The 18,421-nt window shown below is 43.6% G+C and overlaps 1 protein-coding gene across 1 annotated transcript in view; it reads left to right on the top strand.

Annotated features, from left to right (window-relative positions):
• Positions 1-960: 960 nt before the first annotated feature.
• LOC122528249 (four and a half LIM domains protein 2) overlaps positions 961-18,421 on the top strand; it is a 94,281-nt gene continuing 76,820 nt past the window's right edge. The window contains exon 1 of the mRNA XM_043653191.1: positions 961-1,088. Coding sequence (XP_043509126.1) covers positions 1,050-1,088 — 39 coding nt within the window. The 5' untranslated portion in view covers positions 961-1,049. The remainder of the gene's footprint in view (positions 1,089-18,421) is intronic.

Below are 18,421 nucleotides of genomic sequence, written 5' to 3' on the forward strand. Positions count from 1 at the left end.
GTGATACCTACCCGTGATGTCTTTCGGCTCTAAGATCCTTCTGGTATTCGATCTGACGAAAATTTACGCCGCAAGTACGTCCGCTTCGTCGCAAAACATACACAGTACGAGCGAGTGAGTTTCTACAAGTCCGAGATTGCTTGTTTTCAGTCGATCTCATCGCTGACACAAGATCGAATGCTCTTTACGTCTTGCGTAAATATTCAAAACTTTTATGTACGCCGCGACAAGTTGGAAAGGGGCGGTGCTTGGAAGGATACCACGTGTTTCGGGATATGTGACGAGTAAAATATTGTGGCGCAGGCGCGAACTATGGTACTCGGTCGCCGAGTTTCAAATCTCTTATCGCAGACTGCGAAGCGTGCTTCTCCATGAAACGGTGCCGCGTTTTGTCCATAGGACCGTGAACGTCGATTCTCGCGCGTCGTCTGCGTGATGCTGCCAGACGTGCAGAGTGTTGAATCCGAGATTCTTCGCAGAGATCGAGAACCAATCCGGTATCAAAAATCTCTTCGGAACGTTCAGAATAAAAAAAACATTGACCCTCTGACAGACCGCGCAAACCGAATGTCCTTCATTAATAATAATTTCGTTGTTCACGGTCGATCTCGCGATCGTTCCGATGTAGTCGCGCTTCGACGGTAAGATCGCCAAATAAGCGATTGTTAATAAAACCAATTTGCATCGCGTTTCGGAAGCTTTATTTCTTTCGTCGGCATTGACCGACCTCTTGCTTGGTTATTGTTTACGTTGCTCGAGTCAAGCTAAAAAAAAAAAAAAAAAAAAAGAGAGAAGAAACGCTTGAATTTGCAAAAGGCACTTAAATGCCTTTCAGTTGTCGCGCGCACGTGTACGGGGACGTGTCGGTGCGACTCCTAGTTCCTGCGAGTTTAAACTTTTGACTCGCGTCCGCGCGCGTGTCGGTGTTTCGCGCGTGGTCTTCTCATTCGTCGCGGCGAGGACTCACACTTCGTTTGAGTGCCATTTTTGAGAGTGCCGCGACACCAAGGACCATCGAGACAATCGTCGAGCGGCTACTTTGGTCGAAGATGAACGGCGTGCAACGAATGTCCAGATTCGACACCAAGGTGAGATTACAATTTATTCATTCAAACGTCTGCCCAATTAACATATCGCCGACATTGTGGACTTATGTGCACAGCAGACTCGTGCAAATATCCATTTAACACCGTGCAGCATTCCTCGGTATTTAATTAAATATTGTTACGAATTCATCTGAATAGCGTTAAGTAGCGACGCCTTGAGCAGCGAGTCACCGCGTGGGTATGTAGCCAGCGTTAGCACGTATAAAGACGCACGCGACATTATCCAAAAGAATGAGAAACGCAAAAGAGAATGCAACGCGGTCTACTTCAAATGTGTCTCGATTTACGAGGTTATCGCTGGTCGATGAAGTAAACCGAGCCGGCTGTAAGGTTATTTAAAAAAGCATCGTTCGACATGTGTACACGTAATCGAGTCGACCTTGGCCCGCGTAACCCAGTACATACGACGCCCTTGAACAGGGTCGTTACTTCTCGTAGAAGCTATACATGGTTTCTGTCGTCGTCGTCGTCGTCGTCATCGTCGTCGTCGCGCCCCAATAGGCGCGTTCTCACGTTGAATATATTTTTCTTCGTCTCCGTCCGCAATGCGACTCCTCGTCCTTTGCTAACGTTTCTCTCTTTTCTCTTCTTTTTTTCTTCCGTCAAATTTATCGCTATCGAATATTATTTGCATCGATGCCTAGAATCGATTTTTACTGGATTCGTTCGCCCCGTCTCTGTTTTAAATATGCTTCGCTACAGCAAAGGAGGAAAAAATTGATCGTCAAGTTCTCGGTCCTACTCGAGGAAACGGAATGTCCTCGGAAATGGTTACCAAGAGTACATCGATCGCGCCTGCATTTATACCGTGTAACCTCGCGTGTTGCTTTTTTCTCACGAAACGCTCGCTAGAAACTCGCTGTGTTTCCTTGCGAGCACGTTTCGTGGCGCTTTCGATTATTTCACTGAACAACAGTCCGCGAGTCGTTGCAGATTTTGCAGGAACACGTGAAATCGCGATCGTCCATCGCGTTTCGCTCACCCGAGCCCGCTTGCGTATCGACCTTTCAACAAGATCGTATTCTCTATCGATCAACTCCTAGTGATCAACAGAACCGAAAATTTACTCCTTGGAACGCGTTCGAGTAATTAATTGACGAATTTATCAACAAACTTGGAGGACGAACGATTTCAAACAATCAAAACGACGGGACTATGGTTTTCTCGCCGTAAATACGAGCAAAAACCATACAAGGTTCGTCCAAGACAGTCAGTGGAAGAACATTACCATTATTCGGTATGGGGCTTCGCAGGTGTGCATACGTGCGCGACTATAACGTGCAATTAGGTGTCTTAACACCGAGGCTGGTGCACCGAAGTAACGCGATACTTACACTGGTCTATGGGCAATGCGACTCCATCGAGCTGCGAGTTTTGATTCGAGCTGGCCGACACGCTAGAGTCGATTTCAACCCTCCAGGCTTGTCTCGTTGCCAGCCAGTGTTTAGAAAAAACTCCTTCGAGATCCTGGTGTCTCAGGATCGTTTCAACCCCTTGAAAACGTACGGACGTTTCTTTAACTCGTGGATGTCGAATGGAAATCTGAGGATACAAACGCGTGCACACGATACAAAGATATTGTAGAACATTTGTAGGCCACGGTAAAATATATAAAACATTCAAATACGTAAAAGGCTTGCATAGTTTTTCATTCATTTTTCACAGAAATATAAATTTGCGCGACAACAGTATATATAATAGATCTGACATCCCGTCATTGGTTCGATTCGATTAGCTTGGGGCTGCTATCTTTGTACGTGTTCGCATTGAATATTTGTTTCGTTAACAAACGGATCTCAACACGATTGAAAGAGTTCAGGTGGCCCAGTCTAATTAGAATGAAACGAGAAGCTGGAGAAAGGACACAGTCCAGTGTCCAGTGTGTGTAACAGAGATCTCCGAAATGCTGTTTACGCAGACGAGCTGGACGATAAGACGTTACCCTTAGTGGAGAGGAAGTTGCTGTAACCGATATAAATAGCGTTGACGAATGCCGTACAATCTCGTAACGCGATCGCCTCGCAATTTCTTGCGCTTTTTACTGTTCGTTTCTCCAGCCGAATAATAAGCTCCGTTCCAGGCATTTGATCGGTGAGGATTGGTCAGCTCGGACAGAAGCGATCTAAGTCAATTACATCGCAACCATAGACTTGTAGCGTTAAAATCACGACCGTTGTTACCGCGTGTAACGCATTGCACAAGCCACGGGTTTATCTGCCAGCCAGTAATCGGTAAAAAAAAAGGTACACGATACCGTTGACTCACTCTGTTTAAATCCATCAAGATGGTCGCGCGTGCTTTTGTGGATCCTCTTAAAAGTTAAAGCCAACATTTTGCGATTCTTCTCTAAAAATCGCTCGATGGAACTGTCGAAATTAAAATTTGATTAAGAAAGAACGGTTTCCACGCACTCGTTTTTGCAACGGCTAGACAATTGAATAATGAAACGAGGGAATAAAATTTCACAGTTGTAGCCTAACTGTATCGTAGAAACACGGTTCGTTCAGTTGAAAAATCTCCGACGCAAAAGTGGACGGGCGTGCGTCTAAAGCTTTAAAGGAAATTGTGCCTTAACGTAGACTATATAGCGCCAGTTTACGACTTGTTCCAGCAAATGGTAATAATTGACCTAATTGCGGCAAATGAGCCGTTCGCGCTTAAATACACTCCGTGTATCCCGCGATTTGCTGCTGCCGTTTGCGAAATAAGATTAATAGCGGCCTGTCCGAGGGAAACCGATGATCGATCGCGGGTTTTATCGCCTTTAATTTCGTAATAAGGTAACAATAGGCCCGATGTTTTTAACGAGAGAAACCGCAACCGATTTTGCCGCGGACAGATCGCGACGAAAACTCGGAACATTCGGCGCGGCACAGTTTCCTCGAGCGATACAGCTCGATGATTTTTCGATTTTAGTCACGTAAGTCTGGTTTTACTCGCAAGCACACGGCTACGTGAAAGTCCTGGCGGGTAATGCGAAACTGAAGTCTGATTGAAAAAATCGCCAACAGGGAAAAAGGAAGAAAAAAAAAAAAGGGAAAAGAAAAATAGCGGCGAGCGAATGGGTTCCCGTTGCTTTCACTCGAGCTTCAAGATAGAGCAGCCTTCGAGCGTGGCCGCAGCACGCGCGACTGGTTTATTGCATCTTAATAACAAGCAAGACCTTGTTTAACCACCGGTATAAGACGTCTATGCGAAATATCGAAACGGGATCGTTCGACGTGCCCGTTTTAATTAGCGACACGACCGACGAGCCAGAGTGCTCGCGAATCGTTGCGAAACCGTGAATACCAATCACGCATCGCACAGCGGTCAAATTTTTGCAAAATTTCCTGATATTGCTTCAGTGTTCATATTTCGATTTGCTCGACGTCGGAGAAACATGAATATGATTCGTCAAATCGACAGTAAAAATCGTCCACCTGTAACGTTTCGACGGCTGTCCCTGAACTGAAAGAGTCACGTCTTTCACGAGTCATCGCGTCCTCGCGCCTCACCGTGTGTGTTCTCTCTTACGGTGATTATCCACGTTCTTAATATCGCGTCGTATCGCCACGTTTCGTGACGCGACTCGTTAAAAGAAACCGCTAGCAGAGGCGGATGATGCGTCGCGACCAAGTTCCGCGGTATTGCGACCTCATAACTTCCGCCGCGCGTACGCCAGCGAAAGTAGGATAGCTCGCCGACGCGTCGTCGCGTGTAACGTTTCCTTCTCTTTTATTATTTTCTGCGCCCATATATGTGTAGCTAAACGTGGAAAAGAAAAAAAAAAGAAAAAAGAGGAGAGCGACGAGATAATGCCGATTCGCGCATTCGAGCGTTGTCTAGACTCTAGACGGATTGCTCTAGAGTCTAGACTATCTGCGATCGTGGTGCGCGTCCCAACGAAAAGTGCGTACGCGATGGCCTCGAGTGTCCAAGACCGTCTTGGTGGCTTTCAATGCCTGCTGCAAACAAGTTGTCTAGCGAGAAAGAACGAGCGAGCCGACGATTTTACGATCTACTACGCTACCATTTTTGGCGGCGAATTCTGATTGAACCAGCGTACCACGTGAATCCAATTCAGTTTCGAAAGATTCCAACGAGACAGAGAAAGAGAGAGAGAGAAAGAGAGAGAGACGGTGAGAATCGTGCGCGTCGTGTTTTCATTTACGGTTAAACAAGTTCTCGGACGACGAACATGGTTATCAAAATGACTAGAGAGAATCGATCGGTACGAAACGATCGTCGCGACGATCGCCTTTCGAAACTGGGTCTGGTCAATTATTTCATAGCGACTGCAAACCCGCGGCCGATAATTTTCCTGTAAATTATCAGTTGCACGCGTGACGCGCGTAATTCTTTCCTCCATCGTCGCGATTTACGCGATTCACAACTTTATCTTTTCGTCATCGCACGTAGCGCGCGTACCATCGCTCAAAAGACTTTTGGGACAAATATCGTAGATATTTCTTTCGAAAACTATTCAAGACCGATCAAAATGACGAATTTTGATAACTTTTGTTAGATATTTTTCAGATGTATGTTTAGAAATTTAGATGATTTTTCGTAAACAAATGTACTCCGTTGTATGATGAAGTTTCTCCATCTTTCTTATTTGAAATTCTTGCCTCTGACAAAATCGTCGCAATAGGTCTAGCGTTAAACGATACTTTGTTGTTGAGAAATGAAATGTACATGCGATTTAGAAATTTTACTACCTACGACAGAACAACGTTAAAAATAAAAAGTCTTTAGTACATTAAAATGACCATTAGATAGGTTACGTTTCGTAAGTAGATCGACGTGTATCCTTTTTTTTTTTCCTGTCGACGTTGCAAATTAGCGTCTCGAAACGCGTCACTATAGACCGTTTGGCATCACCCGGATAGCCAGTTAGAATTATTCATAGAATTTCAGCGAGTATTGCCGCATTAGTCGAACCTTCCAAGACGTTATCGTATCAACGGAGAAATTGCTGATTTATTAGAGACAGAAACAGTTGAGGCAGAAAACGGCCAGTTCGACGACGTAGGACCTGTGTGTGGGTGATTACACATGTATTTCGCTGTATCGAACAGATTTCAATTAACGGTCTGACTGACGATCGACCGGGGCAACGAAGTAATTACCGGTAATAAAGCAACCTCAGCCTTTTTGTCCCGACTTGAAACGAGCGTCGTTTCGCGGCTCGTTTCAAGTTAAACGGTTTCGCTTGTTAATTTCCCGTAAAGGTTTGATCCTGCGACCGGCGACGAGTGTCGCAACAGCGATCGAATTTACGTGACAGATGCAACGAAAAAAAAAATCTGAGTCGCAAGTAGGATCCCTGTTCCAAAGTAAAAGAATCCAGATCTCAATCCGTGATCTTTCGACGCTCACGTGCTTTTGTGTTTGAATATACACTCCCGCTTAAAAGTCTTGGAAGAAATATAGAGTGGGCCAAACGGTTTCTTCCCGCCTATTTTCTTTTTTTTTTTTTGTTTTAAATAAAACATCAAGATATAAGAAAAAATTAATTTTATTAATTTTAAATCAAATTTATGTCCAAACGTGATTTTTTTCATTACGTTTTAAAAATTATTTCTTGCAATAAATTGCGGATTTATTTTAGTAGAAAATGATTCCCCGGCTCCAGTACTATATTTGTTTCAAGATTGGAAATATCGCGTTCCCTTTTTAAGAAAGAATTCACGCAATCGAGATTTAATCCACAAGTATTGGATATCAAGAATAAAAAAATGCTCCAAGATTTTTGAACGAGTGTGACGCGGTTGAACATTGAAAAATCACGGGTAGAAGTGACGACACTAAGAAATATTCTCAGTCAGAAGACACGTACTCACGTACAAAATTTATACTAAAAGATCTGTATATAAATATATAAGAAAGGCACGCGCGCTTAATTTCTCAACGACAGATTTCACGTGGCGCACGTTCGAGGTGGCGATTTCCAAAGCATATTTCAAAGTAGAGAACCAGGTGACGTCGACGGAAAATAGAAATCGCTTTGAGGCAACGCAACGGCAACGGTCGCGTGTTTGTCGGCAATTGAGCTCCCGCGGGAGTCGCGTGACTCCCGTGGGATGCTTGCTTAATGTTCGAGGTGAATTTATAATGTAACGTGGCAGTGCCTTTACAAACGGGACACTGGCAACTCCCACGAGACGTGTTTATAAGAGAACGAGATGGATGACTGTCGTGCTCGAGGAGCGGCCGGTTAATTCATTGGCATATGTTGCAAATGGCAGCAGGCTATCAAGTACGTACGTATATATATCGAGCTGGCAAAAAATTCGAATCGGTAGAGTTTGAGAACGGTTGAAAAGTGTTGGCAGTCTCGATAATTTCGAAAGACTCGAAGAACTTTTGAAAGCACACGCTCCCGTTTAACCACATGCGCTGGCAGCTGATTGCGGACCATAACGAGTGACCGAACCGTATACAATAATTCGTCGCTTTCTTTCTCTTTTGAACTCGTCGACACGATATCACTGGATAGAAATTATTGAGAAGTAATAAATTTATTATTTGTTTTGCCTGTTGTACTTGAATATACTTAGAACTGAGAAAGTACTGCAATTTTGGAACAGAAAATTCTCGACGTGCGCGGCACGTCATTTCAGCGCAAGTGGTTAAGGTGTCTGTTCGCGGGCGGCAAATATTTATTTCCCGCGTAGTTAACGCCGACTCGCGCAACTGATACATGGAAGGCAAACGCTTAGTAATCGTGTAAATTGCACGCGATCGGGACGATTGATAACATATTAATAATTACGCGTCGATTTTACGAGTGGCCTGTTATCTGATCTGTGGATCAACCGATGATAACCGCGAGTTTTTTTTTTTCTATTTCTCATTTTTCCCTTCCCCCTTTCTCTCTCTCTCTCTCTCTCTCTCTCTTTCTCTCTCTCTTTCTATCTCGAAGAATAGAACCTTGCCCCGATAGTTTGATCGTTTATTCGATGAGTCACCAGTAACGATCACCGATTATCGTATTTTCATTCCGCCGAGTGTTCACGAGCGGCAATGCAAACTCGCGTGCGAATCGTTTCCCGTTCGCTCGCTCGCGGGTTCTCGCGTTGAATTGGATGACTGGCAATTATCCGATTCGTTTCATAATTTCATGGTCCAAGTGGTTGAGTGGTTTTTACGATTTCGTCTTGCCTTTGGCCTTTATTCCCCGCGTAGATACGTGATTTTTGTGTCGACGTCGATATCGACATTCCGTTCACTCGGCCGGTGATTTAAAACGCAAATTAAAAGAACGGTCTCGTCCGGTTCCGTGGATCATTTATCGGGTCTTTAGCCGAGATTCCAGTAGTTATTATTCCCCCAATATTCCAAGGACAAGATGTTGCAATTAAGAAAGTAGCCACGGAAGAGAAAGAAACGCGCGAAAGTCGAACGGAAACGCGCGGCCACCCTCCCCGCGCATACGACACAATACCGCACTCTGCACGCGGATCTAAACGTTCTTCGATAAGTATCGAGTTTCGAGCGCGATTAATTGGATCGAAAAGTTTCGAGATAATGTCAACGTCAATTTAAAAAAAAAAAAAAAAAGGTGAGCACATCCTTCGCCCCGATATACACACCGGCTGTAATCAACCACGCCCTTTCGGATCTTATCTAGGCTGCACCCTTCCATCCTTTTTATCCTCTCTCGCGCCCCTCCGACTCGTTATCCAAAAGGTTAGCCACGTGCAGGAAATCCTGAGAGACGAATGAACGATATCGCGGAAGAAAAATTGAAACAATCCTGTTTCAAACTGCGTGCCGACACGTTTGGAATACCGAAGTTTTAGCGTCGTCTAATTTGTAACACATTTGTGAACAACAGGGACGAGTGACGTTACTCAATCCGCGAAGAAAAGTGAAACGTTTCGATTCGCGAAATTTTTTTTTCAGCGAGTGTTCAATTTACCCGAGAGTAGAAATTTTCAATGTGAAAACATTCAGTTGAGCTACAGCTATCGAAAGGAATCCACGAATTATTCTTCCACTTTAATTTCATTTACCGCATCAAAGAGATCGTCTTCGTTGCCGCGACGTTACGAAACCTGCTCGTGGTTACCCCCGCTTTGATACTTCGGAGAAAATCTACAAGAGGCTGAACAAGTGCCGCTCGCTCAAGGAGATTGATAAGCAGTAATTTCGTGGAGGAATCACGTAGTCGTATGCCATCGTATGCCACAAGTTACATGTCGGCACACCGGTAAACCGGATTCGTTACCGAATCGATCATTCGATTGGAAACCTTCCGTTCGAACTGAATTTCACGTAATAGTTAATTTATCGGATCGCGTAACGTCGAGGGGCTCCGTTCCCGGAGTTGCCAAGTTCGGGACAACAGTGCCGATCTCCCCATACGGTTTCCGTGATCAAGGCTGACTGCGTTCGAGGACAAGAATAATTCGTGTTTGGTAAATCTTTTTTTGTTCCACGCGTGTGAACGAATAGCAAACGAATCGTCATATCGATGATTCCTCTCCTAATTACTTCCTTTTCAATTAAACCTAAACCACGCGCGTTAAACAGGCAACTTTTACTTTGCCTGCTTATTGCAGACAGCGGTTTGGTTTTCAAATGGCACTGAAACGTGATTCAGACTCACGTTCGAACTCGTGACTTTGAATTCGAACGCCATCGCTGGCAGCGCAGCGTCCTTGGACGCGATATTTAGCCAGGACATCGATAATAGAGAAATCGGGGTCGGTGTGTGTTACAATGTGTGGAACAATACTCGGGAGTACTCGGTGCAGAGCGTGTTTCGCGACCAGATTGGAGCACGTGTCATAGCTAACGGCCATTCGGCCTGATTTACATCCGACTACTAGGTTTCCCTTTTTGGTGATCACCGAGCGGCCACAGAGTGAGAGAAAGAGAAAGAAAGAGAGAAAAACGAGCCTCTCGGGCGTCTTTGCGCTGCCGGATGAATGCCAGGCCGTGAACGCCGAGACACCGAAAGAAAACGAGTCCGGTTGAACAGAACCATCTGAAAGAACAGAAGCCGTTTGTTTTTCTTTTTCTTTTTTTTTTTTTAACCCGTAATCGTTTCACGTGTCATTCCTATCTTTCGAGTAATGTTTCCACCGCGGCATGAAAATTCTACATTCCGTCCGCCTTCTGAGAACGACGCGTTAGGAAGGTGGAGAGAACCGGCCACGATAGAAGCGGATGTGGCTAACGTTCGACAGGTTATCTCTTACTTACTAACGGAGACGCGAGAACGAGCCTAGCTTTCCTTTCTTTTTTTCTTTTTTTCAAACTCGATACTTGTACTACGCGCGTTATACGTAGCCTGGTGTCTGGTTATCGCTGAACGACGCGTTTAAGGGAAGCCTCCATTTTGTGCCGCGTTCCCCTCAACGAGATATCATCGTACGGCCCGGTGGAGCGTACTCTGCCGTGATTTAGAATTCGCCGCGTTCACAGAAGTCACCGGAGATCAACTTTTGGGTCGTTGTTCCTGCAGACTTCGGTTGCACATTCCTCGCTGAGGCGCGACAAACTCGATAAGCTCGACCCACACGTTCATTGTTCGTTCCTCTTGGCGAAGGCAATTTTTATCCGACTGCACATTAGCTGAACATTTTTCTTAACGCTGCTCCAAGCGTTTCGCTTGCTTGTAAATTGTAACACGAATATATTTGTATACAAATGGTGGGTCACCACATATTGCCATCTAGATTTACGTCACTATTATTACACGTAGCGAAAAATGTTTCGAACGAAGTTGAACGAGGTTTCGAGAAGGGCACATTTTGACGATACTAATTTTCTTGTAGGTGGACGTGTAGAGGACATATGAAGGTCAATGTTTTTTTTAAAAGGAATCATATTTTTTACTGCACCTTGATACTCTTTACAAAAAAAAAGTATTACCCTACTTATGTATGTTAAAAAGTCATTAGTTTAGGAAATATTTTAATTTCAATGTTGTTAGGAAATCGTGACTCTCTCGTCAGTATCATGAATTAAAATATTTAAAATATTAAAATATCTTCTAAACTAATGATCTTTTAACATAAATAAATAGGTTAATACTTGTAAAGAATGCCAAGGTGCATCAACTGATGCAATAAGAAATATATGATTCTATTTAAAGAAAAACGTTAATTCGTATGTCCTCTGCACGTCCACCTACAAGAAAACAAGTCATCATCAAAATGTGCCCCTCTCGAAAACCATTCAACTTCGTCCGAAACATTTTTCGCCACGCGTGATAATAATGACGTAAATCTAGATGGCAGTCTGTGGTGACCCATCCTGTATAGTAGGTGGAGTGTATTCAAAGAGAGTTGGACATTACGATGGGAACCATGAGCTTTCGGTACGGTTCACCCACCGGTTTAACGGGGCAAGGGTTTATTAATCGCGAGGGGAAGCGCGTTATTAAATTACGTTATTTGTCCAGCCGGTAGGATTGACCGTGCTTCCTGGTTGTGTCAAGGTCGTATCAGTTGATTTAATAAGGGTTAATTGCCCTCCGGTCAAGTCGTGTTAGTACGCCATTGTATAATTTATGAATTACGGGCCCGTTCCGCTCTTACTCGGTGAGTTACACCGCGCCACTTGTACTCCTAAATATTCGTCGTTGTCGGGGCGACACGTCTTAAAAGTTAATCCCTCCGTTCGTTGTTTCCGTCACGGTAAATCTGTTCGCCGTGATTTACGTTGCGCCGAGTACTCGAGCCGAGCACTTTTACGTATGTACATAACTCACCCGTGTCCCTTGCCTTCTCATCGACGAGACACGCTCGTTCGCTTCTTTAATTTTCGTCTGACTTTAGTTTGTTTAAGTATGTGAAGTATTTCTTGTTTTTTTTTTTTCTTTTTTCGAACATTAAAAGTAACAAATTTTGAACTTTGAAGAAAAAGAGGGAATGAGACAAGTGACGTTTAAATATTTGACAAGCTTCGTTTTATAAAGACGAGTGGCGAACGTGAAAAAAAAAAATTTTAATGTAAAACGCCGAGAGAATTGGCTGGACGTGTTCTACAATCCTCTGTGTCAGGTTTATAGATGACGAGTCTAAGAGGAGGAAAGTCAAAGTTGAGACAACACGTGTGTACGACTATCGATTAACTTGACGTTGGAAACTACAGACGACTTGTATCGATGAGATTCAAGTGCAAGAGATAGAAAAAAAAAAGGTCTACAACGCGGCGAAGAGTACAAACTTTTATTTGTAAAATGCATATATTTACAATATGCATTTGTAACTATTACAAATAATATTCTCGTGTTATGCAGAAACACGTCGTTCTCGTTTAAAGTGTTGAGCGACTGCATGTTAAAACGATATAGAACAAAGTCGTAGTTGTGATTAAGACGGGTCATAGAGTTCCCAGACTCGTACGCTGGCTTTCTCAGAAACATTATACCAGATCCTTTTCAAGAACAAGCGATTGTCTATCAAAATGAGGCGAATCTCTGCGCCACGATGCTTTTTATAAGAATCAGAGTTTTCGACGACTTTCACATTTATTCCTTTGACAGTGAAAAAAAAATCTTTCATACCGAGAATTTACAATACTACTTTGCCATTCTCTTGTCGCGTTTATCGCGCTGGATACGCGCGTGACACGATCGATGAAATTCCTCGCTGCATGCCCGATATTCGTAATCCACGGTTTCCTCATCGTCACGCATGTCCAGAACTCATTCTCCATCGATGCTCGTTACTGTCGGTCTCCTCGATCGCGCACGACCGTCCCGTATATGTATTGTCGCGTGTTCAATTAAAACTCGCGCATACGGTATAAAGTATCTGATATTGATCAGAAGTCAGAGGAACCGCACGCAACGGCGCGGCGGCACGTGCGAAAGTTCAACGACGCGAATTTAAAAAACAAAAAAAAAAAAAAAAGAAATCTGTACGAGCGACGCTCAGGAGCACGATAATGTCAGTCGTCAACGCGAGAGAGTGAAACGCGCCGATATCGAACACACGGCCGGAAATACGGAAACGCGGCGAGAGTAGGCGGCTTTCTCGTTTCAAAAACGAGTCTAATTAAATCGCATCGAGCGATCCCACGTGCGCGACATTCTCACGCGAGAGGTGATATGTACCATAGCATAGCTCTCCTCCCTTCAGACTAGGAAAAAAGAAAAACGAAAAAAGGGAAAGAAACGCGAACGACTGTAGAGATATTCGGTATAGCGTGACTGACACGTGAGAGTGAGCACAGGTGACAGTGACCCGGCACAGAGAGGCCGAGCCCTCAGCTCGGTGCCGGACGAAAACGCATCGGAAGTCTATAAACACGCGTGACACAATCGTTGGGGAATGTCAGTGTCGGAGGGCCATAGGTCCTCTCTCGTTCGCGATCCAGTCAGCCAACGCAATTTCTCGTACGAGAAAACGGCCGGCGATCCGTTGAATAAAGGCACGAATGAAAACACCCGTGAAATTGCACATCGGTTTCCGTCGAGTGTGCAACTTTGCGAGTTGCTGCTATAATTTTCTAACATCTGCTACTAATTCAGTTGTGGATCATTTTATCTATTAGTTATTAACGGGCATTTCCTCCTATGAGAAAAATCACTTAGATCGGAAGTAAAATCACTTTTATTAGTGATAGTGAAAGTTTCTTTCTGTTCTGTTTCTGAATTAAGTTTAGGTTCCTTCTTCAAGACTATAAGATTACTAGAGGCTAGATTGATAGATGTTGTAAGCGTTCTTTTCATTTGCATTTTATTTTGTTGATGGATTATTAGATTATTAGGATAGATTAAATAAGATTACCAGAATACTAGTTCCTACCGCGATTAATAGTTTAGGGTAAGAAAATAGGTGTAAATGTAGCCCACTATACAGCGAAAAGACAAAAATATAAATTGGAAGTCATCCTAAGCCTAGTAGGCAAGGTTTAAATAAAAAAAGAAATCACTTTTATTTCAATTTTTATTAAAATATGCAGGAAGAACGGGATTAGGTGTTGCAAGTTCTTGGATCCTTAACGCGCACACCTGGGTCTTGTTTTTTTACACGGATTCACAGTTAGCATGAGTTTTTTGTTTTTATTCACAGTTTTATTCACAGATTTTATAGTTAAATACAATGAAAATTTTGTATAAAAATTGTAGTAAAATATGAGCTTTCATTTGACAATATTGAGAAATTAATGAGTAACGTTTGATGAAGAAAAAGTCGACGTAAGTAGCCTTAGATATCAATTCTACAGAAAATAACGTTGGCAAAGATATTTGAAGGACTACAATCAGCTGATAAATTAGAAAGTTACAATATTGAGAAATTAATGAGTAACGCATGATGAAGAAAAAGTCGATGTAAGTAGCCTTAGATATCAATTCTACAGAAAATAACGTTGACGAAGATATTTGAAGGACTACAATCAGCTGATAAATTAGAAAGTCACTTCATTGTAAATAATCCTTCATCTAATATCGAACAATCTGCACGATTTCGAAGTAACTTGAAAAATCGAAGCGTTACTGAAAAAAAAAGTAAAAGCGACTTTTTACTAAAAATAGTAAAAAGAAGACGAACTCATCGTGTGTATGCAGGGCGGCGACGAATGAAATTCGGATCTCTTGAAAAGATATTAATTTACATTTCGTTTTTCTTGTTTTATCGACTATTTCTTTTTTACACGTTTTACCTCCGCAAAACGAGAGCCAGGAAACTGGCTCGAAACTTTACGCCTTCGAAACTGCGATCTCTACTTTTGACCGGCATTCGCGAGTACGTGGTCGAAAGCAGGCGCGCTCGCCTCGAAATATCGGCGAAGGATTAAATCGGCGGGGCCTGATCGACACAGTTCCTTTACTTTACGTCATCCCTCGGCTCTTTGCAACGAGGGCTTTCCCTTTCTTGCTCGCGCGTCGCCTTCGAGCACGCCGGCGATCGGCCCCGTGATTCATCGAGAGCCGTCAGCCCAAGCCGCCTCGAGATTTGTTAACAAAGCGCTTCGAAAGTATTTCAATTAGCATTTCTATCTTACATTATTCATAAAAGCGACCTACGATCAACGACGGGACACCTCGCGATATTAACAGTCGCATGCCTCGGTAAAAAAATGATCTACACGACCATGGCCAATTTCTCTCTACGATTCCAGTTTTCATTACAACGAGATATTACGAGATCTTCTACTGTTATCTGCTTTTCCTTATCTCTTCAGATGTATCGTTCCAGTCTGAAATCTTACCACTTGCGCTGGCAACTGATTCGCGGACCATAACGAGTGACCGAAACCGTATACAATAATTCGTCGCTTTCTTCTTGAATGATATCGCCGGATAGAAATTATTGAGAAGTAATAAATTTATTATTCGTTTCGTTCCTGGGTTGTACTTAAGTATACTTAAACCTGAGAAAATGTTGCAATTTTGGAACAAAAAGTTCTCGACGTGTGTGACACGTCATTCCAGCGCAAGAGGTTAAACACTTGCGTTGGCAACTGGTTGCGCGGACCATAACGAGTGACCGAAACCTTATACAATAATTCGTCGCTTTCTTCTTGAATCTCTTCGGTATGATATCGCTGGATAGAAATTATCGAGAAGTAATAAATTTATTATTTGTTTTGCCTGGGTTATACTTAAAACTGAGAAAATATTGCAACTTTGGGACAAAAAACTCTCGACGTGCACGTCATTCCAGCGCAAGCGGTTGAACGAAGACAATGCTGGGAAGTGATGAACGATACGTTCTTTCGGTTGAAGGAAGCACTGTTTCATGTTCAAAATTATACTTTATACAAAACTGGACTATTCAAAAAGATTACTGAGATTTGGATTCGTTTGCTACACTCGTGCCTGCGTGAGAGACCGGGGTCTCTAGTCAAAAGTGAACGGAAGGAAATGAGAGCGGAGAGCAAGGAGAGTGAGGCGCGAGCGAGTCGCGTAGATTAAAAAGACGGTCGTAAAAACCGATCGAAGAAAAATGCTGTAACGGTGCAGTAGCTGGCACGTCGCCATTCTCTCTTCTATCCCTTTTGCTCCGTTTTCTCCCTTCGGCTCGCCCGAGTGGGCTTGCAACGCACGCTGAAAAGTATCAATCCCCGCGCGAATGGAATTCTTATCTCCCGCGGCCGTGGTATCGGCCGCTATCGGAAAATGCCTTGGCTCACTCTTTCTCTCTCTTGTTTTTTCTTTTTTTTTTTTACGACGTCTCTGTATTCCTTTGTTTATCTATATTACACCTGGCCGTGTTCTCTGGCTGAATTGCTCGGAGATTTTACGGAGATTCGCAAGCTGATCGCCGAGTCTGGAGAATGAAGAGTGTTCGATCGATTTCGTTCTCGATCGTGGAACGAGAGATCTGCGCAGACAGGTTTTAGGAGCAGACAGGATTGTCATGCCGTGAGCGTACGAGTGAAATAAAGGTCGTCGCGCGACCAGACGCGAATTATTTATGCCTCAAATTGAACGGCCAAGTGACGCCACTTCCGCGCGCGTGACATCATTGCTCAATGTCATTTCTGCACCGGTTCCTCGCGAATATTTCGCGGAATCTTCCCGGTGGAGACAGAGGAAGAGAAAAAAAAAAAAAAAGAGAAGAAAAATAGGAAAGCAAAGAAAAACGAACATTTAACGATTTAGCTAAGATTGTCTTGGCGCGAATTGCGCCCGGCTCTTATCTCGAGTGCAGGAATGCAATCGTAACCGCAACTGCGCAACTCGAAGACATCTGTCGCCCGTCTGTTTCCAAGTGTGCGTCGCCGGATTGCGAGAAACTCGGCGTATTAACGTACGAACACGTTGTTCGATCACGAGGAGAGAAGCCACACCGCGAAATATCAAGCAGCTGATCAGAAACACGGGGGCTGGAAATAGGTAATAACTTTCCCGCAGCTTGACGCTCGTTTCCCGTATTTGTTCCACTGGCAACTTCTGGTGGCAGAACCACCAACAATCTTGCGGCTCTCCTCGTCTCGTCTCGCCCCTCCGCGCGCAACACATCGGGCCCGAACGTACGTTTGCGTAATTTCAATCGAGATGCACATTATGCCGAATCGAGGTCGTTATCGAATTTCGATAATTCGTAGCATTAGGACGATTCACTTTCAGCGGCTCTCCTTTTCAAAGAGCAAGGCTATCGCGATGACGTAAGATTTTCGTCCGTATGAAAATTGACCATCGATTGGTTTTTCTTTTTTTTTTTTCTTTTTTATCCCGCGGACGGAGAAATAACAAAGTTAACTTTTTTTCTAAAGTTGCAAGTTCGAATGGATTCCCGGGACAGCGAGTATTTTTACGCATGAGAATAGTCGTACCATTTTTATCATTCTTTCACTAAATATTTCGCTTTTTTGAAAAGAATGACATTCAATTCAGTGCTCCAATATTGAAAAATATCAAGAATTCGATTGACCGACTGGAGAGAATTGAAAATAAATTGTTGCGTTAACGTTGACTTTTAACGAGTATATAATAATCGAATGAATCTTGCGTCGTCGATCGAAAACATCGCGGATCGAAATTCAAAAGTTGTTCAAAAGCGATACGAACGATGAAAAAATTATGGAATATTTATTGTTACATTAATTCATAGCTTTGATACTGAGGAATATTAAGAATTTGATTGGAAAGAATCCAAAATAAATTGTTGTGTTAACGTTCTTTAACGAGTTATTAATGATCGAATGGATTGAAATTCAAAAACGTTGCAGATTCCTGCAACACCGGCCTGGGATACGGTCGATGCTCATCGAAACGGTCTTGCAATCACCGGACGATGTCGCCGTCGGATTAAGCGACGATGATCGATTGATTTAGAGACGCGCGCGTCTCTACGCGCGTTACACGGAATACGAAATTGGATCGTCATGGTTCGACTCTTCCATTGTTACGGACATTTTCCTCGGGCATGTTGGCTTCGTGGATACTACGGGCGACGCGTAACAGCGTATATCTCTGCTCAAGATCGACGTCAAGTTTTTTTTCGCAACGCAAACGAGTAACGGAACCGCGATGAAAAAGCAGCAAGCCAGCGGTTGAATAGCTAGACTTGTAGGCTATCTCCGAGTTCTTCCCTGCGACCTGGAACATATTTATCAATCACTGTCTCGCGGGCGAAGCTTCACCGGAGGGGAGTAACGTACTCGTTTGAGAAAAGGAGAAAAAGAAAAGAAGAAAAAAAGAAAAAAAAATGAACTCGCAAACGGTCTGTCTCGCGAGTCCGCAATTAGTCGAGTTGCTGGAATGATCCAGATGATCTTGGAACTTTGCTCTTCGACCGAGAATGCGTCCGAGCAACGGTCCAATAGAACGAGAACGGTACAGGTCCGAATGACTCACCGGAACGAGTTACTATCGCTCGCTGAACAATTGCGACACGCACCGCTAAATGCCTAACGGT

Source organism: Frieseomelitta varia, unplaced genomic scaffold (genome assembly GCF_011392965.1).
Source record: "Frieseomelitta varia isolate USP_RPSP 00005682 unplaced genomic scaffold, Fvar_1.2 scaffold_247, whole genome shotgun sequence".
In the NCBI taxonomy this organism is placed as follows: domain Eukaryota; kingdom Metazoa; phylum Arthropoda; class Insecta; order Hymenoptera; family Apidae; genus Frieseomelitta; species Frieseomelitta varia.